Source organism: Lissotriton helveticus, chromosome 7 (assembly GCF_964261635.1).
Source record: "Lissotriton helveticus chromosome 7, aLisHel1.1, whole genome shotgun sequence".
In the NCBI taxonomy this organism is placed as follows: Eukaryota; Metazoa; Chordata; class Amphibia; order Caudata; family Salamandridae; genus Lissotriton; species Lissotriton helveticus.
The window spans coordinates 1,426,833,504-1,426,860,457 of record NC_136068.1 but is presented as its reverse complement, the minus strand read 5'-3'; the positions used below and the strand labels follow the sequence as shown (position 1 = coordinate 1,426,860,457).

At 45.2% G+C, this 26,954-nt stretch overlaps 1 protein-coding gene across 4 annotated transcripts in view; it reads right to left on the bottom strand.

Annotated features, from left to right (window-relative positions):
• Positions 1–26,954, bottom strand: part of GAS7 (growth arrest specific 7) — a 1,616,751-nt gene that overhangs the window by 416,339 nt on the left and 1,173,458 nt on the right. For all 4 annotated transcript variants that reach the window (XM_078654763.1, XM_078654764.1, XM_078654765.1 and 1 more), the window contains one exon: positions 24,778–24,867. In XM_078654763.1, the coding sequence (XP_078510889.1) occupies positions 24,778–24,867 (90 nt within the window). The remainder of the gene's footprint in view (positions 1–24,777; positions 24,868–26,954) is intronic.

Here is a 26,954-nt window from a genome sequence, read left to right as displayed (position 1 = left end):
AAATAAATCAAATGTAACATAGCACTTGATTACCGTAAAAAAGATTAATTTCAATATCAGCATCCCCAGCACGTAACTATTATCCAGAGACCCGCATCTGATAAAAAAAATATTACAGTTATCTGAAAAACCGGTGCTCAGTCTTATAAAATCTGTAACGTGATGTCTGCCCACGTTTATAGTGAGGTACAGTGTCTAAAGTAAAGAGCTACCCGCCTCAGGAAAAGACAGGCACCCGTATTTTTCATACGACTTTTGTGCTGTCATCTCTGTTAGTTGTCCACTTTCTCATCTTTAATTTTTATTATTTTTTTTTTGATGACGGTTGAAATGCAAGTGTCAGAAATGGGTTTCGCCCTCTTTAATCTCACTGACTTCTCCCTTTCCAGACTACCAGGCTCATAGATTTCTGCTGTGAGTCTTAATACTTGAATCTCACTCACTGGGAGCCCTGTTCAAATGGATTGCTGGCAGCCAGAATCCATCTTTTAAGGGTGAGAGGCTCTGGGTTGGTGGTTGCGCATTAACGTGCATGCACAAATGCGGTTGGGTATGAAACTACTGTCTAATTCTGCCCGGCAGCCTGTCACAGAGGGAACCCATCATAGATAGGAGGTAACATGTGCAATCAATTGCAGGTGCAGGTAATTATATTAGCGGGCAATTTTGGGAATTAATAGTTTGAGTATGTATATCTCTAGCGCGTAAGTATATAAAGTGCTTCACTCCATTGTACTGTGTATGGGTGAAATCTGCACGTCCCCCCTCCCTCATTTCTTTTGCAATGGGACCACGGGGGAACCTTAAGACCCCCGTGGTCCCTGCTGGAAGCTCCCCTCCTGTGGGAGCTGGCATTGCTTTCAGACAGAGGGAGCTGCTAAACATGCAGCTCCTTGTGTTTGAAAGCAATTCTGCTCTGCTTCCGACAAGTACGAGCATTTTTTTTAGCTCTTACTTGCTGGAAGTGGAGCGTTTGCTGTGAATTGGTGGGAGCTGTAAAGCGCCTGCCAAGCCACAGCAAACAGCAATTTCCGAGGAGAGAGCACCCAGAGACATAGCGGGAGCTGGCCAAAGGGGTGGAGGCCCTCAAGGCCATCTATGGATCCAGGAGGTGGGCTGCTTGGCTCCCCTTCACTGCATTACTTAGCCTCGAGGAGTTGGTGGTGTGTTGTCCTCGCATTAATGTCATATTTAGTCCCATGGAGGTGGTGGTCTCCAGGACTGCAGGGGGCAAAGCGGTCCCCCCGAATTAATGTTATATTTAGCCCTGGGGACGTGGCTGTCCCTGTGGCATAGGTGTCCCCAGCGGACCTGCCAGCATACATATTTTTTTACTGACCCGTGGAGGTGGCGGTCCCTGGGGCTGCAGAGGGGATGCTCAGGCCCCCCACATTAGTTTTAGATTTGCCCTGGGGAGGTGGTGGTCCCCTAGGTGCAGGGGTTGCCAGACTGGCAACCCCCGCATTAATTAATAACAGTGCCCCAGGGAGGCAGAGGTCCCCTGGGTTTTATAAGCCAGAGAATGGGGGACCTGTGCACCCCCATCCTTTTTATAACTCCTCATCCCCTGGTACCTGGCCCACCTGGTGGCTCAAGAATACAGCACGCAGAAGCCTGCACTTCCGTTTTTCTAAACATTTTTGGCAAGAGCTGAGGATCCAAGGCAACTCCTGCCAAAAATGGAAAAACAAAAGGCTTTTTTTGCCCTTGGAGACGCAATATTTGTCCAAAAAATCTGAAAACAGCTGAACTTTGTGAATTGTCTTATAGGTGTATATAAATGCACTCCCCTTTAGCCTTTGCTCTGGACATTGTAAAATAAGGAGTGATTTATTGGTGTATAGTATTTATGTTATGTGTTGTGTAATATTCATTTGTATTTATTTCTACAAAATATTTTTTGTTTGTATCCACTGTTCTTAGATACATTTTGTGTTTGGCCTTCTGTGTGTACAAAAAAACACAAATTTGTGTAGGATGTTGCAAAAAAAGATTAAACAGTGATCGCTTTTATTGAATATAGTGTCTATGGATTAATTGTTGTTCCGAAAGGAGAGTCAGTTTTGCCATTGGTATGTTTGTTGGATTTTTAGGTGGCTCAGGCTAACTGACTATAACAGCCCAACCCCGTGTTTAGTAGTAATTTCTAAAAGCGGGATTTTCAAACACTTCATTTAAAACCATCTTTATTAAAAGATGTGTTATTAAATTCTGAGCTCAGAGAGCCTAAACGTTATTTTTGCATCTTGTCCCAATGGGAAGTTATACTTGTTAGATGTTGCAAAGCATCTCCCATTTTATCATATGAGACAGATAGCCAATCAATAGTGAAAAATGCAATTGGCAGTATTTCACTATCTGGACATGTCTCACACACCAGTGCATGTCCTGTCTTTTACATACACTGCACCCTGCCCATGGGGATACCATGAGCCTACCATAGGGGTGGTTAAGGCCTGGCAAGTGGGTGCACTTACCAGGTCGAAATGGCAGTTAAAACTGCACACAGACACTGCAGCGGCAGGTCTGAGATACCTTTTCAGGGCTACTCGTGGGTGGCACAATCAGTGCTTCAGGCCCACTCGTAGCATTTGATTTACAGGCCCTGGCACACTCAGTGAACTTTAATATGGACTTACCAGTAAATCAAATCAGGGAGAACCAATTGAAATGACAATTTATACAGATAGCATGTGCACTTTAGCACTGATCAGCAGTGGTAATGTGCCCATAGCCAATAGAAACAGGTCAGGAGAAATAGGAGGAAGAAACAAAAAATGTTTTGGGATAACTCTGCAAAAAGGGCATCGTTTGACTTCCTTTAATAGAACTGTTGTTCTCATTCATTTTCAATGCTGACATCATTTTTGTTTTGCATTCACAAGAATCAATAATGCATTTAATTAATTTTTGCAACATTTTTCATATTACAATTTTATCTTCATACCTAAACTTGGCACTGACATTTAAGTTCTTTTACTGTGCTGTTGTTTTGGTTGATTGCTACTCACACGACACAAAGATTAACTTGCTGCTCCTGCTAAGCTTTTAAAGGTGTCCTATGTTTACTTTTATTGAAACCGGTTTACCTGTGCGGGTCCTTCTCTTTTGGCAGTCTGACAACCACAGTTACAGCGAACATGAAGAACATACCATGCTCCACCATAGCGGTGGCAGTCTAATTGCATACAGTCCCAAAATGTGTGAGTATTTCACTAATAATTATATAACTGTAGTTAACCAAAATCAGTATTCAGTTTTCTTCCTTCTTCCTTTCCAATGTGTCTTACTTAGTGAAAACAATACTGGTCAACCTGTAAAGGTAGGTTAGTGTTGTGCCCTTGGTTGACAATCAGTTCTACTGGGGAGGGAGCTTGGCTGCAAACATGACAGCTGTCCATTCTCTCTCTACTGCCAAATACTTTCAGGGGTTTATTACCACTCCATAATAGCTGTTCTGATTCCCTCTCTACCTGAGAACATAGCTATGGTCCTGAGCCGCAAGACCTGTGTTTGGGCACTCCACGGCTGAGGCACGGCCAACAGAGGATTGCTGTTACCTCTCCCCGGAGCCATGAGAAACAGAGCTAGTCCATCTGCGCAGGAGAGTTGACTTGATCACTGCTCCTCTTCACGAAAAGTCGTAAGCTGACTCACGACTGGAAATCTACTGGAACACTTTTGCCAGCAGGAAACAGGTACCAGCAGACCTAGTCTTTGAACCCCTTACCGCACTAAGCAAATCTGTGAAAGCGACAGTCTGCTCTGTGTCCTCCCGCATCCTCGTCGCCAGTGTAATAAAGATATTGATGCAATATGGAGGTTTATGACATTGATGCTCTTGTTATTGGAAAATGCTGTAGTTGTTATTTCATTTAAGAAAAATGTGTGTTTGTATTTGTTGTACTTTGTCTTATGTGGCCCTCTTTTGAGAGCCAAAACATAATAAAAATAAATTGAATTGAATTGAAAATTGAATTACAGTGCCACCTGCTGGATTAGAGGATCGATCATGCCCTGCTTCTAATAGATACCCGATATAAGGACACAATCAGTCACGGAATTTTCATCGCCCAATATTCCACTTTGTTCATCTGTGCGGTGTGTCCTCTGCCAGGGCCATAAACTAATTTATAGTACTCCTCACGGCTCTATGATTCTCCTCATGTCAGGAGTCAAAGAATATCAAGAACTCGCTTTCTCCAAGGGACAGGTCGGTCCCAAAGGGAAACTGCCCGAGTTATGGTTGCAAACTCTTCCATCACTCTAGAAACACTAATGAAGGTGCTGCAGGAAAGAAACTCCTCAATCAAAGTGGTGAAACAATCATCCTCTGAAACAATGAGGGAACTGAAAGACATGCATTTGGAGATGTCTGCATTTATATCTGATTTAGTCACAACAGATAAACACACTTCCCCGGAGAAGAACAGGATCCACAATGACCCAGACTGGTGCCATATAGTGTGAACACTTCAAAAGAAGTTTATGGACTTGTAGAACCTAAGTAGACAGAACAATATCCGTCTGCATGGCTTTCCAGAACAGGAGGCGGAGATGATTCACACAGTTTCCTGAGAATCTTTGTTCCCAAAATTCTCAATGCAGACTTTGAAACACCTTTGGAATTCATGTGACTGGCTCACAAACTGGAGCAAAGATGAATGAATATAACTGGTCGCTCACACCCGGTTATAATGTGCTTCTCTCTCCATTCATGGGACAGAAAGATTCTGTATATAGCAAAGAAAAATGACCAATTTCTGTATAAAGGGGCAACTGGCTTTTGCTGCAGACTGCTAATGGGATGTATACCTTCAGCAGAGGTAATTCCTCTCTCTCTCTGCCCTGCACTAATCCTGCAACTGGGATCTTATTCTACTGGCTCTCATTGTTGTTCTGGACGTTATCTATAAAAACTATAACAAATTATCTATAAAAAACTTTATCTATAAAAACAATAACTTCTGTGTCAGACCACCCACCTACAATCCACTTGTGAAAGACAGAATATGCCACAGCAGCAACATGAGTTGCTCACCCTTATAACGTTCTCAAGCAAAGCACATTCAGATGCTTCTTTTCAGGCATTCACAGCGCACTGGCAGTTGCCTTTTCTTTCCACAGTTGAAGTTCTTGTACTCATTATTTGTAGTTCTCATACAGAAGCCCTCTGTTGGTTCATCACGGATATCACTGAGTTTTCCATATTTATAGATCTTCGTTATTGTAAATTATAGGTACCTAAATCTCTTCTCTCACAATGCAGCTCCTGACGCAGCCTTTGTTGATGTAGTCCCTTAATGTTAATGGGGTTACGGGCTATGTGTGACAGAAAATGTAGTGTCCTTCTCAGGCTCTAAACACCTGGCTCTAACCCAGTTACAAGAAACTCACATGTCCTTGAGGGAAACTGAAAGGCTTAAACAAGACTGGGTAGGAAAGGTAATTGCAGCATTGGGTTCAGAATCTTTCCACACCCAAAGAACCTCTGATGCTCTACCATATAGGTAAGATGGAGTGGCCATTCTTGTCCTAAGGACTTGGTGTGATCCACTGGGTAGATTTTCTTCTGCACAGTTGGCATGCCAAGGTTACACATGCATGGTCAGCTCGGTACATGCCTCTAAAAGGGATAAAAAGGACTTCAACAGGGTGCGGACAGAGAATGGAGACTGTACCCTGGTGGTAGACGGAGATTGGAACCTGGTAGATCTGTGCCACAATAATCAAACAGGTCTGCTGAGAGACTTGACGATGGATCACTCCCTGGTTGAGCCCTGGTGACTAACCCAACCGACGGATAGGGAAATCTCCATTCTTCTCCTGCCCACACAACATCAAGGAACATATAGATTACTTTTTCTCCAGCTCGATTCTCCTTGCCAAAGTAACAAATTGCACCATTAGAGGACATTATATATATGATCAGGCGTCAATCTCAAAAGCCATTGATCTTAATCTGTAGAAGAAAAGGTCAGGGAGAATGAATGTCCTATGGTATAAACACCCTGACAAGAAGATAAGGCTGTTTGTCTATCTCAAAGACTACCTAGGTACAAACAGAGGCTCTTTGTACTCTGCTCAGACACAATGAGCTGCAAGGAAGGTCTGTCTCTGAGGATTGATAAAGAGGGATTCCGCAGCAGTTCGAAAAAAGATAGAGGTGCATAAGCAACATCTGGAAGCAGAGATCAAGTATATCACCAGAACGTATTATCTCGTTCCCTCAGCTGAGAATCTCTACCTATTTACTTGCAAGAAAAACAAGCTGAATTTGTAACTCATGGAGTGACCTGAAACAGTTCCTTCATTGAATTAGGGGATGCCACTATGAACATGGAAGAAATCTGGCAAACTCCTTGCCTTCCAACTCAAGCAATGAGCAGGGATATCCAATATACTAGGGATTTCCATAAAGGATAACATCCTTCTCAGCTGGCCCAGGCCTATAGTGGTAGAATTAGCTTTATTACCCCTCTATACTTTGGAACAGCACCCAGACACTACAATGAACAGAAATTGTTCAATAAGCTTACAATCCCATGCCTTACACTGGAGAGTAGTGCTCAATTGGATAATACCATAACTGGTAACATAATAGTACCAGCCATTAAAGATATACCACTGGGCAAGGCACCAGGCATCAACAGCATCCTGGCAAAACTTTACAGGCTGTAACAACAAAATAGGTGGAGTAGGGCCCAGGGAATATAGTTTATAGACCATCGAGAAGAAACTTCCCCATATAATTGGCAACACACTATCACCTCGGGTCTAGAAAACGCACAACAAAAGCCTTTACCAGGCAAAGAAGTATGGTCTATGTCCAAACTCTCTCACTAGAATAATTTTACTTTTACATTGAAACCTAAAAGAAAAACGGTGGGGGAATTTATCCCTTAAGGACTAGAACCCTCACTCACCCGAAGGTGACATGCTTCATCATATGGGTTCCTGCTTACCAATAGGAAATCCTAGTCCTATTCGGAGCTACAACTTCATCACTGTGAAGAAGGAGCTCAGAGATGTTTTCAAAGATGTTTAACTATGGAGGTAGGATGCTAAAATCCCATATGTAAGGCTTATGGTGCAGCGAGGGTGCAGCGCAAGGAGTGATATGATTAGAAAAATGTGAATGTTAAAAGTGCCTAGGTGGATGCACAAATTTGATTTTATTAGCGTGCGCTCCCTGGCAGGATGAAAAAGCAGTGCAGAAAGTAGTATGGATTTACAACTACTTTTAATGAGGGGTCGACATGTTTCAGCCTTATGATCAGAAATCTGTATCAGTGGCTTTCTTCAGGACCAACAAAAGAATGGAATGGTACAATTGCTGCTGCTAATATTTATATTGTTGAAAAGGAGAAGATAAAAGATACAAAACCAGTATTCCTGCGACGTGATGTCAGGTAATACTTGGAATATCTGAAAAATTAATGAGAGAGGACAAAAACCACACAAATCATTTTAAGTGCTCTGCTACTGACATAATCTTGATCACAATATTGTCAATAGCCATGTATATCTTCAGGAGATATTTCTTCACTTACCCTCATTAGTAGGATATGGTGCCACACCTCGACCTGGCAGACAGCTCAGGGAAGGAGGCCCCGCTCTTTGGAAAATAAAAATGTAAGTCACACCTAACAACTTTTAGGTTGACATTACTACTCATGCTTCATTATATATATAAAAATTAAAAAAAACACGATGCCATAACTACCCCAATTGAGGAAAGGATTTTCTTATAGGGATATTGTAAGCTTAAACCTGTCGCTATGTCGTATAGAAAGTACCCCTGATTAGTATAGCCATTGTTTCTATTAGCTATGCTCAGGGATCCCAAATTAATGCATAGTTCTGACTATCTTGTATTAGGTTACAGATATTGATATATAATGAAGCATGAGTAGTAATGTCGATGTTAGGAGGGACGAGAAGGGGACCCCGTGTTGTAACACTTACCTTCGCTTGCGGAGGGAATTACATGGGCCAGGGATCCACCATGCCACAGCCGCGATAACGCTTGGTTCCGGATCCTCTTTGTTGCCGGAAGCAAGAGGCGGAGGCGGGACCTGCTGAACGGACCAATTACAACACGCGGAGCCAGGAGAAAAGAAGGATGCCAGCATAGAGCGTTGTGTCGTCACCACGGAACTCGGAAGCCGCCGGGAGGAGCTGCGTGAGGAAGAGAAAACCGAAGCGGGAAGATGCCCCAATGAGAGAAAACGCGGACGCCAAACCGGAGGAGACTGCCGAAGACACTGGAGACCAGGAGGAGAGGTCGGAGGACTGGTGGACACCGTCTCCCACCCAGAAGGGCGCAACTGCCGCCGTAACTCCGGAGAGTTACGGGTTGGGCGGTGAATAACCGCGTACACAGGGCATAGCGGGGAGAGACAGGGAGGAGGGAGGGACAGTGTGGGAGGCGGGAGGAAAGGCTGGGATCGGGGGAAAAGACTGAGCACTGTAAATAGCCTATCTTGCACAAGATTTCGCCTACGTTTCCCCACACAAGTCCCTGTGCACATACCCACCGCCTTCCCTTCCCTATGCATACTGACCTGAAATGCTCTAATAACTAGAACCTCCTGAAAGAGGAAACTTGATACTACTCGAGCCACAATTAAGTCCTGAACTATTACACCGGGTGTGATGAAGTTCCCCCCATTTAATAAACAGACGTCAACTGAAAACTTACCGTCCTCTTTTCCTTTTCTTCGAGCATCCTGGGGTTGGCAAAGACAGGACCGCCCAAGCCACCTGAAGGAAGAGGAACACTCTATACCTGACCCGGGACCCCATCCATCTGAAGAAGGAATCCATCACTTCTGTCATACTCTTCAATAAACTCCACAATTGACAACTTACTAAAGCCTCCTGGCTCCTATTTCCACCCATCCCTCCACAGTCAACCTAAAAGTTGTTAGGTGTGACTTACATTTTTATTTTCCACAGAGCGGGGTCTCCTTCCCTGAGCTGTCTGCCAGCTTGAGGTTAGGCACGATATCCTAATAATGAGGGTAAGTGAAGAAATATCTACTGAAGATATACATGGCTATTGACAATATTGTGATCAAGATTATGTCAGTAGCAGAGCACTTAAAATGATTTGTGTGGTTTTTGTCCTTCTCTCATTCATTTTTCAGATATTCCAAGCATTACCTGACATCACGTCGCAGGAATACTGGTTTTGTATCTTTTATCTTCTCCTTTTCAACACTATAAATATTAGCAGCAGCAATTGTACCATTCTATTCTTTTGGTGGTCCTGAAGAAAGCCACTGATACATATTTCTGATCATAAGGCTGAAACATGTCGACCCCTCATTAATAGTAGTTGTAAATCCATACTACTTTCTGCACTGCTTTTTAATCCTGCCAGTGAGAGCAAGCTAATAAAATCAGATTTGTGCATCGACCTATGCAGTTTTAACATTCACATTTTTCTAATCATATTACTCCTTTTGCGCTGCACCCTCGCTACACCATAAGCCTTACATATGGGATTTTAGCATTCTACCTCCGTACTTCAACATCTTTGAAAACAACTCTGAGCTCCTTTCTCACAGTGAGGAAGTTGTAGCTCCCAAAAGGACTAGGATTTTATATTGGTAAGGAGGAACCAATATCATGAAGCATGTCACCTTCGGGTGAGTGAGGGTTCTAATCCTTAAGGGATACATTCTCCCACCTTTTTTCTTTTAGGTTTCAATGTAAAAGTAAAATTATTCTAGTGAGAGAGTTTGGACATAGACCATACTTCTTTGCCTGGTAAAAGCTTTTGTAGTGTGTTTTCTAGTCCCGAGGTGATAGTGTGTCGCCAAAACTTTACAGGCTAACAATCTTGTCATCAGTTCCACTGTTAGGGAGCATATTCCAGGTTGCCGTCTCTCTTCTTCACAAAGTCAATTACTGGAAAACGGCCTGCCTACATTTCTCTGATCCCTAAACCAGGAAGAGACCATAAGAGATGCGAAAATTATCGTTTAATCTCACTGATCTCATCAGATGTTAAAATACTGGCCAAAGTCCTATCCAACGGAATGAAAAAGTTTGTTTCCTCACTGTTTCACATAAATCAGGTGGGTTTGCCCCCGGACGTTAATCCTGCTGTCATTTGTGGATGCTATTGTACCCGCTGTGGAACACCGGAATGAAAGCTGCTGAATAGGAGGCACTCTCCTGGACACTGAAAAAAACGTTTGATCGAGTATAATGGAGCTAAATGGGACTACTGGTCTAGCACGATGGAAATAATGGGAATAGGACCTGGTCTTCTAAATCTGACGCACTGGCTGTATCACCACTAGACAGAAGTGGTCAACCTTATTGGATTCTTCTCAACACCAGCTGAAATCAAGAGTGCAACAAGGCAGGGCTGCCCCTTCTCTCCTCTGCATTTCCTACTTAATTTGGAACCTCTGGCTAATGTCATCTGTGGGGAAGATGAAACTAATGCTATAAGGAGAAAACATCTTGATGACACAGACCATCAATAGCACATCTATACCGGCACGGATGGAACTTATCGCTGGTGTCTACATTTTCACAGTCTATAAGATTAATCAGACTAAAGGTGAAGCAATACCCATGTCGACTGCCACCACAGTCAACTTCCTACATGGCCTCCCATTCTGGTGGTCATTAAACCAAATGAAATATCTTGGAATACTGCATAGCAACAACTCGCAGTCTATGGTGAGACAATCTGACCCTCATAAAGGACTAAATGCTGTATGAATTGAATTTTCAAAATGGAAACATTTGTAGATATCCTGAGAGGGAGGGTTTAAACAGTAAAAATGATGGAAGTGCCACACTTCAACTATGTCTTTAGAATGCTGCCTTTGCCAATACCTCCTACCCAGATTCAGCAGATTGATAACTATAATATTTGACTTGGAGAGCAGCCATAATTGGCAATGAAGAAGCTGCATGTGGCCACAATGGTGGATGGACAACAGCTCCCCAACATCAAGCTATGTTACAGAGCCAGGTGCCTATCGCAATTGATGTACCCCTGACTGGGCAGCTCTGAAAGCAACCAAAAGTGGCCTTGGAGGCATTTCACTCATATACAAGAATTTTGCATCGAAAGAGGCGGCCACAATCCAGTAATAGCCAGCAGGGAAAATGAGTTGTTAGAAATGTGGTTACTGGTTGGCTGGGCTATAAAGCCTGGTCTAGCAGAAACCACAATCCTAGTCAGTGTAAGGCACACCAAAACCACAAATTAACCTGTGTCTATTCCCCTAGTAGCTTGCCACAGCACAGTCGGGCTTAACTCAGAGGCAATGTGTAAAGTGTTTGTACAGCACTTCAACCCAGTAAGACAGTGAAAACACCACACAAAAAGGGTTCCACACTAGATTAGAAAAATAGAGCTTAAGATAATAAATAAAAGAAGACCAAAATGACATACATCCAAATTGTATAACCAGAGATTTTCTATTTTAATGTACTTGGTCAAAATAACACCAAAAATCACAAAGGCCCAACTGTGGACATCTGGTCGGGTCAAAGTGGGACAAATTCACAAGGTCGGGCTGACAGCAATGGACTGTGAGCCAACTACTGCGACGCAGTTAGGCCAGCTAAAAAAATACCTTAAATCCTGGTTGTGGAGCATTGTATGGATCCAATTCGAAGATGGGAACTACAGCCAAGGTGATGCATCAATTCCGAGATGTGGTGAGGCTGTGTTGCGAGGTCCTGTTGTGATGTTGTAAAGGATCCTGCTAACGGGGTGGGTCTGGTGTCAGAGATGTGGCACACAGCTCGTGATGCGCCAGTTCCGAGGAGCTGAATGACAGCAATGCAAAGTCTGGCATCATCATTGCGGCTGCCATTGGTGAGAGATATGAGGACCTGGGCTGTGGATGCGCCATGCCTTTGGTTCGATGTGCCGGTTCAGCGGACTGCAGAGGTGATGCGGGTGTTTGCGATAGGTCCAATCCACGCAACAGAGAAAATACGTTGGTTCCACTGGAAAGCACCTTAGGCCCACTTTCAAAGGTCCAGGACTGGGGTGGAACCATTGGCAGAGTAAACTCACAAATGGCAGAGTCCAGATGCAGGTGCAAGGTTGTTGGAAGCCAGTTATATCCCGGAGGCTTCGGATCAGGAGACCAGCCACACTAGATACTGGTCCAGCCCTTCTCACCCAGGCACGACAGCAGCAGGGCAGCAGTTCATTCAGAGCAGCAGGGCAGCAGAAAGGCAGTCCTTCAACAGCACAGGAGTCCTTCCTGGCAGAATATCCACAGGTCCAGAAGTGTACTGAAGTGAGTGTATCTGAACGACAGTTGTGACTTTGAAGTGGGGAGAAGCTTTTATAGAGGCATGCCTTTGAAATGCACAGATGCTCTCCCTTCCCTGCCCTGGCTTCAGACCCTGGATCAAAACTAACTACAGGGGGTATGCAGCCTTTTGTGTAGAGATAGGACACAGCCTATCCATGTGCAAGTGAGGCTGCGCCCTGTCCCTCCCTCCCATCCTGCCAGTGAAGGACCATTCAGTCACACCTAGGCTCCCATTGTGTGTGGATGACTAGGTGGAATACACAAAGCCCAACTGCCAAATACACCCAGTCATGTGACCAGACACAGGCTAAAGGCTCCAAATGGCTAAGGCAAGAAAATGCCAACTTTCTAAAAGTGTTTCTGGAGGGGCACGCTGGTGGGCACCCTTCTGTCGCACTTCGAAATCAGGCATGTATCCTCATCATCAACAATTTCTCTGTTCCTTTTTAATTGTAATCCTCTTATTCGAAGTAAACTGATCTGTAATCATAAAACCTTTATCCAAAGTTCATCCATACTTCCAGTATCACAGTGAAAACAGCGTGATTCCAGCATGATTCATTTTACATTTTCACATATCTTCTGCATGCACTCTGGGCCTTCAACAGCGACACGTTGAAAATAATCATCCTGGAATCACGCTGTTTTCACTGTGATGCTGGAAGTATGGATGAACTTTGGATAAAGGTTTTATGATTACAGATCGGTTTACTTTGAATAAGAGGATTACAATTAAAAAGGAAAAGAGAAGTTGTTGATGATGAGGATACATTCTTGATTTAGAAGTGCGACAGAAGGGTGCGCACCAGCGTGCCTCTCCGGATACTCTTTTATAGAAATGTGATTGTTGGGACAGATCGCAGCCTGCTCGCACGCATTCACGACAACATATTATACGCACTCCGTCAACCAAATATGCATCCTCTTATAGCAAACAAGAGATGTGTAGCATAGAAGGTGATCAGCAGTTAACTAGTCCTGGTGTAAAAAAGCTGGACTAGGGCAGTGCATTAGATCTGGTAGTACCTCAGTACCTGCTGAACCGACTGCAGCATTCTGAAGAATAGACAGCAAGCTGGCCTTACCAGATGGACCATATATAATGAGAAGTGGTCGCCTTTGGCTGGCTACAAGTAGAATACAGGAATAATTTATTCAAGGACCTTATGATCAGCATTGATCTTTTTTCTAACACCATTCATTGAGGCAGCTGTATAACTCTTCTTTGAGACTATTTCACATTTGCAACGAGAAAGAGGGGGGGAAGCTGTTCCTTTAAGAAGGGACTGCCGACCCACAGAACATCCTTGACTTTCAATCATCACATTGCACTCTATAGGCACTTGCTTTGTTAATTCTTCACTCTGCTAAGAAACTATTTATATTTGTTATACACTCAAGGAAGCCTTAAACTGAACTTAACACAGTGATCAGTGGCTTTTCTAAAAGAATAGATCAGGAGTTGTTTCTTCCTGACCAATGGATGGTTCACTTATCTAGGAGAGCCAGCATCTTATGTATTTATTAATTTATTTATCCTGGACATTTCCTCTTTTGTTTATTTGGCACATTTGATAAATCAAGGTCGGAGCACCCTATGGCAGTCAAAGGGCCCTGGGCCTTAACCCCTTCTACGCTCATGACGAGCTCAGCTCGTCATGGGCGTAACCTGCGCTACGCGGATGACGAGCTGACCTTGTCACGCAACGTGGGATTTTTAAAATCGCAGCGCGCAGCGGGAAAACCGCTAGCGCGCATGCGGTTAATTAAAACAACTTTAGACCCCAAATTGGGAACCAACTATCCCTTTATAGCACATTGCTTTCAGGGTAGTGAAGCAGAGCAGTCCAATGCTTACTAAGGTGAGATGCTATGGGCTGGAGATGCACATTTCAGCAAAACAGCAAACACTGAATTGCTGCCCCGACAGTGCTTTTTCCTTCAAAAGTAAAAGTACTTTGTTACTCACACTACAAAATACTCTGCACAATATAACAAATATATACAGCAAGGTACTCAAAACCTGCAGGGGCCCATACTAAAGAAAGGTCACACGAGTCAAATGCAACCTAGACAACCTGCGCTGGAGGCACCTCTAATGGTCTTTGTACTAATAAGCCCCAAGCAGTAACAACAACATAACTCGCCCCTCCATCCCCATATGCCTAGCAGCATCTAAGGGGTGTGTTAAGAAAAAGGCAGATCCGTCTGGTTTTTCCAGCGTGTCACCATGATGTTCAAATGTAAAATTAACCCTTAAACCATAAGACAATTCAACAGTATCAAACATTTAAGGAATGTCAAATTATGCAGTGTTTATTTATAACTTTGATTAACCTATACCGTGATGTTAACTTACAAAATAGACATATCAAAACATCGTTCAAATGTTGAACATATAACTATCAGAGTCATACTTCTAGATTTAACCAAGGTTAATAAGCAATCACATAACCTAGCAACAATGGTTCCTGCACCATCAAGACTCTGGACAAAAGTCCTATCTCTAGGAGGTCTGAAACAGCCAGCAACAGCCTCCCAGGATGACTGCTTCTTGGCCCTGGGAGGGTAAAAATTAAATCAGGTGTTTGTTAAGCGCGACTACTCACCAGTAAGGAGCTTGAGGTGTGTGTGTGTGGGGGGGGGGGGGGTGGAGGGGGGAGGGGGGGTGGATTCGCAAGCTTAGAGTTGTGCTCCTGAGGCGGAAGCCGGGAGCGAGGCACTTCTTTTTAAAAAACTTATTGTCACAGATTTACTTGTATTTTTAAAATCCGATTGTCACAGATTACTTGTGCATTTTAATCACTTACTTGGAAACTAGCTGTCAGTCGCAGCGGAGCCAGCGCTGACGCTGCACGCTAAACACCAATACTCCTTCGCGCCTCTCGCCACGAGCAGAGGCCACGCCCCTTTTTAGGCCACGCCCCCAAACCGATCCACACCCCCGCAGTGGTATAAATCATGTACATATTCCGGTCGCGCAGCGGACGAGCGCAGCGGGCGCGACGTTTACGCGCCGAAGGCACGCCTAAGGCAAGCCCATCTGCCCCTGTCCGCGACCGACTGGGGCCAGGGGCCACCCCCCCTGCTCAGCCATCATCCCAGACCATCGCCTACCACTCACAGCTCCTGCACCAACTAAACCAGACAGTAAGTCCACCCTGTCTACACACATGGGACCTCTCTATCCAACACACCGTCTGTAATCAGTGTGGATTTCATCTCTCCCACAGCATAAAGAAACCTACATCAATTCTGATGATGCTGCTTAACTGCCGCTCACTCCCCAAACACTCTACGGAAATCTCCCTATTGTTGGAGGAGATGAACCCAGACGTTCTCTTCGCCACAGAAACGTGGCTACAGGAACACTCTGAACCTGACCTGGTACAAGCGCTACCACCTGGCTATCAAATACTTCGCCTAGACCGCAAAAAAGGCATTGGCATGGCCTGGCAGTAATTCATAAATCAGATTACGTGGTCACTAGCACCCCCATAAACTTCCCTGACTGTGAATGCCTCCCTTTCTTTATAAAATTCAGCGCCACACATACCTTTTCGGGTATGCTCATTTATCGGCCGCCAGGACCACATGGGCAATTTCTTCCGGATCTTGCCTCAATAGCGGCAAGTCTCGCAGTGAGCTCTGCCAATTTTACAATCTTAGGCGACCATAACATCCACCTAGATGACCCTAACGGCTCTACAGCCAGAGAACTCTCCTCTAGCTTAATTGCCCTCGAACTACGCCAACATGTCACTGGGCCTACCCACCAGAAAGGCCACCTTCTAGATCCTATCTTTAGCAACTGCAAAAACCTTCAAGTTGAAAATCCCTCCCCCCTTCCATGGTCTGACCACTCCCTCATCCCGTTCACTTGGACCTTGCCCCTTCACCTCCCCCCCTAACCCCCGACAACCCAACGCTCCCGCAACTGGTCCAAACTCCCTCTATCTGAGTGGCAGGATCTTCTACAGAGCGCCAAACCCACTATCCTATCCACTCCCACTCAAGATAACGAGAACTATAACAAGTGGATCTCCAGTTCCTTAGACATTGTACTACCACTAAAAAACTTCCATCCTAAGCGGGGCAATCCTACAGCCCCGTGGTATACAAATGATCTACGAGAGGCCAAACGTATCTGTAAACAACTTGAAAGGAAATGACGCCTCAGCTACCTCCCAGCAGACAAAGCGAGCTATCGAATGGCAATACAAAACTACAAACTAAATATCCATCTAGCTCAGGCCAAATACTTCGAACTCAAGATCGAGAAGGCAGCCTCCAAACCTAGGGAGATTTATCAGATAGCCAAATCCCTACTGCAACTTCCGGAGGCCCCAAAACTTCACAATAACACTCAGACCCACTGCGAGGAAATAGCGGAGTTCTTCTACCAGAAGATAGAAACCATCAACTCTTCTTTTCCCCCCACTGTCACTCTGTCCGCAGACTCTGTCAACACAGGCTGCACGACAGCTCCCCCTTGTGTTCTTAATAGCTTCCCCTCTGTAGAACTTATTAACCTGGAAAAACTCATGAGCCAGGTTAAATCTGGATCACCTACTGACCCAGCTCCTCCCAGTACTCTCACCCAGATATTCCATCTGATCTCGCCCACCATGCAAGACCTTCTCAACTCCTCCCTCCAGACTAGTATCGTTCCACCTGCATGGAAGAGAGCAATGGTAAAAGCTTTATTAAAAAAACCTAGTCTCGACCAATCCAACCCCGCTAACTATCGACCCATCTCTCTCCTGCCATGGCTTAGCAAACTCCTAGAGAAGCATGTTAACCTCGCCCTCACTGACTTCCTGGAAGCCAATAACATACTAGACCTCTCTCAGACCGGCTTCAGGCCCCGTCACGGTACGGAGACTGCACTGATTGCAGTGACGGAGGAGGCAAGGAAGATCCTGGACGATGGCAGGTCCATGGCCATCGTCCTACTCGACCTAAGTGCCGCCTTCGACACTGTCAATCATAATATTCTACTCCATCGTCTTGAGGAAATAGGAGTGTCGGGCATAGCACTCAATTGGATGAGGTCTTTCCTCTCAAACAGGTCTTTCCAAGTCTTTGAGAGGGACTTCACCTCTGCCAGTAGACACCTCAAGTGTGGAGTGCCTCAGGGCTCCTCCCTGAGCCCCACCCTTTTTAATGTCTACCTACGCCCCCTAGCTGATGTCGTCCGCCTTTTCGGGGTGAAGATCATCACTTATGCGGACGACACGCAGCTAGTGGTAGCACTGGACCCCCCCCTGGACTCTCATCACAGTCTACACACATGCCTTGAAGCCGTCGCTGCCTGGATGTCTGGCTCTTGTCTTAAACTCAACGGGGACAAAACCGAGATAATGCTCCTTGGAAACAACATCGCGAAATCCATTGATCCCATCTGGCCCCTCTGTTTAGGAAGTCCCCCGCAACCCAAGGAGCAAATCAAGAGCCTAGGCATCTGGCTCGACCACACCCTAACCTTCAATTATCAAGCCACCAAGCTTGCTGCCACCTGCTTCGGGCTGATGAGGCTACTTCGTAAAATTCTCCCTCTCCTTCCGTTCCACTCAAGACGGATTATGGTTCAAGGACTGATCCTTTCCCGTCTAGATTGTGGAAACGCCCTATATCTTGGGGCCCCACAATCTACACTTAACAGACTCCAGGTCATCCAAAATTGTGCGGCAAGAATTCTCCTGGACATTCCCCGGCGAACTTCAGTCAGAGCCCGACTGAGAGACCTCCACTGGCTCCCTGTAAGATCCAGAATCGAGTTCAAGAGCATGTGCATCGCACACCGCTCCTACTGGGGAACAGGCCCCTCTATCAACTCCCCCCTGGCGGAAGCCTACCTACCTTCTTGCCCACTCAGAACCGCGACCTCCCACCTCGCCTCAGTACCACGCATCAGGAAAGCCAGATGTGGAGGCCGCATGCTCTCTTATAACCTAGCCAAGATGTGGAACTCCCTTCCCCTCCACATCAGATCTGAACCCAACCTTCTCACTTTCCGCAAACTGTTAAAAACCTGGCTTTTCAGTAAAACTTCAATTTAACTCTTCACTCAGCCTCTCCCCCCAAACCCTCCGGCACAACTCATTCTTTTTCTACAGCGCTGGGACGCCCCTGGGTAGCCATCGCGCTTTACAAATTCCCATTCCATTCCATTCCAGTCCACAAAGAAGGAGCTCTGTCGAAGAGCCAGGTTTTGAGGTTTCTTGCGAAGATGGGGAGCGATTTTATCTGTCTGAGGTGGAGCGGAAGGTCGTTCTCGGGACACTGGCCGTGCGGAAGGGGAAGGAGCGACTTCCCGATCTTGTCGTTCCGGTGCGGGGGACCACGGCATAGGCGAGCTGGGCGGATCTTAGGGTCCTTTGGGGTGCGTGGAATTTGAGTCGGTTGTTCAGGTATGCCGATCCGGTATCGTGGAGGGCCTTGTGAGCGTGGGTTAGCATCTTGAAGGCGACTCTAGCTTCGATGGGGAGCCAGTGGAGTGTGCGCAGGTGCTGGGAGATGTGGCAGTGGCTTGGCAGGTTGAGGACCAGTCTTGCGGCGTTTTGGATGTTCTGTAGCTTGCGGGTGAGGTTTTTGTTTATTCCGGCATAGTGTGTGTTACCGTAGTCGAGCCTGCTGGTGACCAGGGCGTGAGTGAAAGGTCTTTCTGTGTTCGAGGGGGATCCATTTGAAGGTCTTACGTAGAAGGCGGAGGGTGTGGACGCAGGAGGATGAGACGGAGTTGATCTGGTGGTCCATTTTGAGCTCTGAGTCCAGGATGATTCCCAGGTTGCATGCCTGGTCCATTGGGGTGGGGGGGCTTCTGAGGGCCACCAGGTTTCGTTCCAGGCATCTGGGTTTGGGCCCATGATGAGTACTTCCGTTTTGTTTGAGCTTAGTTGTAGGCAGCTGTTTTTCATCCATTTGGTGACGGCTTCCAAGCCTTCTCGAAAGTTGTGCCTGGCAGCGTGTTGGGTTCGTTGGAGTTGGGTGTCGTCTGCGTATGACACAATGTTGAGTCTGTAGGTTCTGATGATGGGGGCGAGCAGAACCATGTAGACGTTCAAGAGCGTAGGGCTGAGGGAGAACCCCTGGGGGACTCTGCAGGTGGTAGGTGTAGGGTCTGAGAGGAAAGGGGGGAGTCTGACCCGCTGCGTTCTGCCAGAGAGGAAGGAGCGGATCCAGTCGAGGGCCTTGTCTTGGACCCCTGCCTCGTGGAGTCTGCCTATTGGGGTGCGGTGAGACACTGTGTCAAACACCGCTGAGAGGTCGAGGAGGATGAGGGCTGCTGTTTCTCGTTTGTCCAGTAAGGTACGGATGTTGTCTGTTGTGGCAAGGAGGGCGGTTTCCGTACTGTGGTTTTTTCTGAAGCCGGTTTGGGAGGAGTCGAGGATATTGTGCTCTTTGATTAATGTGGCGAGTTGGCTGTTCATGGCTTTCTCGATTACTTTCGCTGGGAATGGGAGCAGGGAGATGGGTCTGTAGTTTTTGAGGTCAGTGGGGTCCCCCGAGGGTTTCTTCAAGAGGGGGTTGATCTCAGTGTGTTTCCTGTCGCCAGGGAACGAGGCGGTTGCTAGGGAGAAGTTGATGGTGTGGCAGAGCACGGGTGCGATGGTGTTGGCGGCTCTGTTGAAAATATAGTGGGGGCAGGGGTCTGTGGGGGCCCCGGAGTGGATTGACTTCATTGTCTTCAGTGTGTCTTCGGTGGTGAGGGCTGTCCAGTTGTCGATCGCAGGCTTCAGGGTGTCGGGGTGGTTGGTGAGGGTTCAGTGTGTTGGTTGTCTTTATCGAAGTTGTCGTAGATGCTCTTGATTTTGTGGTGGGAAAAAGGTGCTTAGTTTGTCGCAGAGGTCTTGTGAGGGAAGGATGTCGGTGGACTCGCTGGTGGGTTGGGCGAACTCCTTGATGATGTTGAAGAGTTCTTTGCTGTTGTGTGTATGAGTGGAGATTCTGTCTTCAATCGCTTTTTTCCTAGTTTTTCTGATGAGTTGGTGGTGGGCGTTGGAGGCGGCTCTCAAGTTGTTGTGGGCTTCTGTGGATTTGGTGTTCCTCCAGGCCTTTTCGAGGCGGCGGCAAGTGCGTCTGGTACCAACACTGGAAAACAGAAACAATTGTTTGGTGATCTTGGTGGGGCTGCTGCTCTCTGTGCAACCCCAAAAACAAAGGAAATCACTCTGGTGGGGCCCCTGTCCTCTTGGGGCCCCACACAGAGCAATATTCAGATTTGACAGCGACCTTCCTTTATGTGGCTGCTGTATGGAAGGATTTCCGTTCTCTTCTTGATTTATTTTTCATAAAATGGCAATGAGCTTTTTTGGAGGGGGGCAGGTCCCCCTGGCCTGTAGCGCACCTGCCCCATCCTAGAATCACCTCAGCATGCCCTTTGCCCGCAAAGGAAGGCTGGCTCTTGCATAAGCCCAGCAGCTCACAGTTTAGCAGATAGGCAGTGGAGCAGGCAGCAGTTCTCTGCTTACTCTACAGTGGGTAAGCAAGCTTGTTCTCTGCTCTCCTGCTCTCACCAGACATTGGTAATGGATGCAGGGAGAGAGTGAGTGCTCGGCATGCTCAGGATGGGGGGAGCGCCCAGCACAAGGGTCCTCTAGCATACCCAGATATTCCCCATCCTTCATGGGTACATCATCCCCCAACCTTCATGGGTACATCATCCCTACAAACACTGGCGCTCCCCGTAGGCCAATTACTAGAATGCATGAAACACACTCTAGAGGGTACAACTTATGATCCGCCAAGGGCTCAGCTGGGGGATCCATCTGGCAGGCTAAAAAAAGGCCACTGGGTTTGCTGCACTGTGCTCCTGGTGGCATCCGGCCTCCGTGTTTTTTCAGATTTTCCCAAGAGCATTTCCTAAACTGCACTGCCTTCATTGACTGAGAGCCTGAGACACCTGCCCTACTGCCCCTTCAGCTCCTTGCAGTCTCCTGGCCTGGGTCTTCCAGAGGGAGCATTCTTCCATCTTCAAGGCAGACTTTACTTCCTGCATGCACTTCTTAGGCCCAAAGCTTCCTGGCCACTTTCAGTGTACCTGTGATTCTTGCTGAATTCTGGTGCACACTTTACAGGGTACCTCTAGCCGGAACTAGTCCTCAAATGTTCCAGTGGGTATCCTTCCCTCCAGAGTCCCCAACAAGTGCTCCCTTTAATGTCCTTTAGAGGTTATGGGGACACCAGAAATACTGGTGCCAGAGACAGGGTCCAACATAGTCCCAGAAGGTACAAGCCCAGCATTTCCTTCCCCTCCGACAGGCGTCATCCATATGGCAGGCCCCCCTTCTTTCTCTACTGCTGTTCCTTACCTCCACCACGACAATGCAAAATTGGTTCCTCATTGCAAAGACTTCAAGGGAGCTCTGGTGTGACTCCTTTGTCCCTGTAACAAGGGCATGTCCAGGTTTTCCAGTCATTATCAGTTAATCACTCTCTGCAGTTTTCATGATTGCTCATTTCCTCTGCGAGAAGAAGATTACACCTTTTCAAATGCTTTGACTGCTGAGGCCTGGCGTTGACCTGCCTGCTGGGCAGCAGATACATTAAGTTGGTCCAAACTTTATTTCAAAATCTGAATTGTATTATGGGCTAAATCAGGGAAAAATTGCATAAGCCAAGATATGTCAAGGAGTGTAAATATGGCCAAGTTATGATTTTGTTTGGGTTTTCAACCTTTGAAAAAGCACGGGGAAAGCGAGGTTAATAATTTGTACACGTTGAGCCACATCAAAATGAATACTTCGGCACAGCTTTCAACTGCCGTGTGAATATAGTAAAGTGCCACATACTTATATTACGGCACTATAGATATTCACTAGTAAAAAAAAAAAAAGAGAGATATTTTTGGGGCAAGTTCAACTAAAGCATGAAGCACAATTACATGAAAGCTTGCACAGGCCACAGTCAATTTATTAAAGTTCCCATCTGTGACAAGCTACCTGTGCACAGATACCGAAATTAGTTAAACAGTAGTCCTCTTTGCTCACCCCCAACAAGTGTGTACAAGCACAAGCACCACAGAGCATCCTGCCACAGCTGAGTATCAGCACGCCTTATTTTAAAAGACAGACACCGGTGATTATTAATCAATACTATTTTACCAGACGCTTACAGTAGGCAGGACTCAATCAGAGTCACTCACATCAGAAGTCCAAATACAAGAGGCCCAAAATCAAAAACATCTAGCAAATGTGTCAGAGCAGCCTCATTTCCATTTTGTGTGAGGGAGTTGTATGTTTCAGCTGTAAAAATATTCTCATGTGTTCCAAAGGAGGAGGAAGGACAAATCAAAACAGCCAAAATATTATGCGACTAATTCAGCTGTGGACTCATCCATATGTCTTGCAATTCTGCAGTCCAAAGGCTGAGGCTGTGGCTTCCGCAGCTAAAGAAGACAAAGTCAGAAAAAGGATGAATCAAAGCCCTACTCGGTATGCAGAGTGTGCCTTGAATGCAATAAATTCCCTTGATAAATGCAAGCATTGTTACACTCAAATGCTAACAAGAGCTTCTGCCATTGCTTAGCGAGAGGCTAGGACAGTGAAGCAGGGTGGTGCCATGGTCAGACTTGTAGTTGAGACTGGTGGGCATCTGATGTGGGTGCTGCTGCAAGCCAGGAGAGAGAGAGAGAGAGAGCGGTGATTCCACCCCAAACATCCTCTACTCTCTGGTGTCTGCCACTGCAGTTCATCAGTAAAAAGGTGGAAGTATTTAGCTGTCTCCTAGTGTGTGGAAGAGGAGATCTAGAGAATAAGGCTCTTCTCGAGCCATGTCTTGCTAAAGAACTTCAGACCTGGGATTTAGGAAAGGAAAGACCTTAAACAACCATGTCTCTTCCTAATGCAGCACACAAGACTTTCGTGGTGAGCTTTCTGTTATCCAGTTGATGCAGGAGATGAAGGAAGGGCGCCCACAAGGGCTCTCCTTTACCTAACATCAGCAACTGGGGAGCTGGGTAAGTAGGGAAGTGGTAGTCAATAGGGATGCCAATAACTCCATATATGTGCAGAATGCAATGCGGGTTTTGGATATTTCACGGATTACATTGTAGCATCAACCATCTCTGAAGAAGTTAACCATCCCTTCAGGACCACTGTTAAAGGGATAGCCGTACACGGTGAGACAGATTCTTACATGTCATGTCTATGCTCAGTTTATTCAAGCCAACTCGAGTAGCAAATCGGATTAAATTCATTTGTCAAGTGGTTTCCTATTAGCTAAACTAAAACTCACCTACTAGCATATTCCATCCTTATCATGCTTCTCCGAGGTTTAGTAGCTTCTTAAATGTAACATTATTAGGATTGGCTCGGAGTTGGAAGACCCATTTATATAGAGACTATACCACTTATAAGCAATGGAAAACTAAGGTATATGAGAAGGGTCAAACAGATTAATGTAAAAAGATGGGTTTTGTGTGCATTTCTTCCTCATGTTATTGACACTGTAGTGATACAGTAAATAGGTGTACTGTCTATCTCTACTGTCTTAGATTATTGGCAATCTCTCTGGTCACAATGTCACTTTCTCTGTTGGGCTCGGAATGACTGCTTGATACCAAACTCTCTTCCGCTACTTTCTCAACCCTGTAGTCTTGACATTGTGAGTGTATGGTATTGTTCTCTAACTGTGAGATTGTACATTCTACTTCTTGTGAAAGAACCCTTTATTTTTAAATGTTGTAACTATGATTTTTGCAAGATCGTCTGTATTATTTTTGGGTGACTTCAGCCTGTGTAGCCTTGGCTAATCTGCCGTGCTCTTCTTCGGGCTTATTGTTTCTAAGATCCTCTCATATTATAAACTAATGTGCAATCCGTTTGAACACTGCGGCCTTGTAAATATGAACACAGGAACGAACGCTTGTTGAAAATCAGCCCACGTTTGCCTAGATTTGTTTGCTTTATATATTGCTGAAATTAAAAAACAGTTAAGTATAAAATTCACTTGTGCTAAAAAAAAACAGCACTTTGCTTCACACGGTTTGCATCAATGATTGCAACTTATTGAAGGATGAACACTGCAAATGGAATTTTTGACAGATTTAGGGCCATATTTTACATTCTAATTTCATGTTTTTGTAAGCAGGAAAACACAGTGAAAAATCAATATGTTGTTATTTTGAGGCTCCAATTCATTATGGACCTAATAGTCTGAAGAATTTAAAGAGACATCATCTGAAGAAACTCCTGAGCTCTTCTCATTTTAGATTATATAAATATTCATTTTTAGCACAACACCATTATCTTTGCTTGCAAATTTAACATGAGAAAGACCATCAATTAAATTTCCGCTTGCAGCTTGTGCAGCTTGTTGATATTTATGCGATTTTAACCCATATTTTAATATAAGATGGCGATTTCATGCAACATATTCCTTTTGGCAAACAAAGACCAAAGTGCTGTGATAAGGAAAAGAACACACCTACATTTCTATCTTAATTATTATTTGAAGGTTTACTCACCCAGAAATAGTCACAATAACTCCATTCACTAGGCTTTAACAGCTGTTGTTCAGGCATTGTGTCTGGATGCGGAAAGGTCACGCAGTTTATCTACAACATGAAAACAAAGACAAAATAATTTAGCATGCTAATAAAAATAGGCACAAAAGTACAGATTATCAAAACGTCTGGTCTAACCATATGAAAATAACACTAAATCAGTGTGTGTGCGTGTGTCAGGAGGGTGTACAGGGAGTACATATTAGTGACATATATACATCAGTAGGGTAGTCATAGAGTTAAAGAACTGCAAGCTATTAAGTGCATAATGACGAACCGTGGAATGTAGTAGTCCCTCAAAGTCACCAGTAATGAAGTAATGTTGCATCCATAGTGTTACTGTTGACCGGGTGGTGTTATGATCTAAATACACTTCAAAAATCACAGATAATTCCTAAGTGATTCTTGCAGGGATTAAATACTCAATCATTACTAACCCACCAATTTTTCAAAACTTTTTTTATTGCATTAACTAAAATTCATCTCAAAACATATGTACTACTGGCATAAGAAACGTCAATCTAAGCATTTAACAATATTGTTTCTTTGTTTATTCCTAAAAAAAACATGATATTTCATCACAACAATTTCATTTCGCAAAAGAAAACAAAACAAACCCGAATCAATTCTAACATCCATAACAGGCACACACAGTCTTAGCCTGGGGACTCTATTGATAATACTGATGGAGTGACATGTGTCTTAAAAAGTAGTACCCTTATTTTAAGGACAGGTAGTATGAGTACATGGACATGGGTATACTGTCCTTCAAAGGGCCAAATGTCTGAGTTTGGCGCCATTATTAGGTAGCCATTAAAGGGCTCCAAGATCAAAAATATAAATGAGGTTTGAGGTTTTACACCTATCTGTGAAAAGGTATTTTGCTGTGTGGCTGATTAGTACATCAGATGCAGCACAAAAGGAAGGTGGGAGTTGCAAAACAGCCCAGGTGGAAAAGCATTAATCCATGTTAAGAGAGCAAGTTGAATGCTAACCATCTTCGGCATGACTACCAGTCTAGCTTCAGGTCACGGTGCAGCACGGAGACCACTACCCTGCATCTTAGACAGTGCTTGCTCTCTTGACTGCATCTGCTTTCATTACAGTCAACTATCTCACCGTCATACACATGCTGGAGTCTATAATAGGATTCACCAGCAATGTCCCAACTGATTCTCCTCCTACTTTTCGAACCAACAATAGTTTGTTCACATGGGCACATCCAGATCACAAACGATCCCTATTGCATGTTGAGTCCACCAGGGTTCCATTTTGTCTTCGGTCCTCTTCAACCTTTACATGGAGCTGCTTGGTGCTCTACTCTTCAGATATACAACATCCTCAAACACTGCTTGCACATCATCCAAATCTGGATGACCAGCACCTACCTGAAGCTCAACCAACCAAGACAGAATTCCTGTTATTTTTCAAGAACAGCAAACACGATACAGTAAAAACCTGGCTCAATGACATGAACCTTAATGGGTTTAAACCCCAACTTTCACCAAATTCCAGGTCACTTCCTTGCACTCTGGACATCAACCTCACCCTCAGGGAACACAGTGCCCAAAACAAAAGACAGCCTGGCGCCATCTCTCTCATGTAAAGAAAGTCAAACACTTTCTTCCAGTAAGCGTACTGTTGTTCAAGCCATCGTACTCTCACATCTGGATGTTGGTAATGCCTTACACCCTGGCCTTTCAGATTCTAAACTGTCACCCTTTAAGGGCATCATAAATGTCTGATCAAGGGCCTGACACAATATGATCACATCATCCATTGGATTCCCTTTTGGCATGCATCATTTTCAAACTAGTTGCATCATTTACTAAGTAATCACAAGCAGTAGCCCCGCTTATCTTGCCGACAAAGCTCCCCATCTGCGGTGGTTCGCAGACAGTACCCCATCCACAGACTACAAAGTATTAAACAGAAAAAACAGAAGCCTACTCAATCCATGCTCCCAGGATCTGCAACAATATACCTGAATGTACCAGGCCCACTCCAACGCTGCTCCAATTTAGGAAAGAGTTGCGGATTCAACCTCTTTAAACAACATTGCACCCAGCTTCGTCTCCTATTGCTCCTTGACTTTTTGCTGGTCTGTGCAATAGCACAGCACTCTGCTGTCTTCTGGC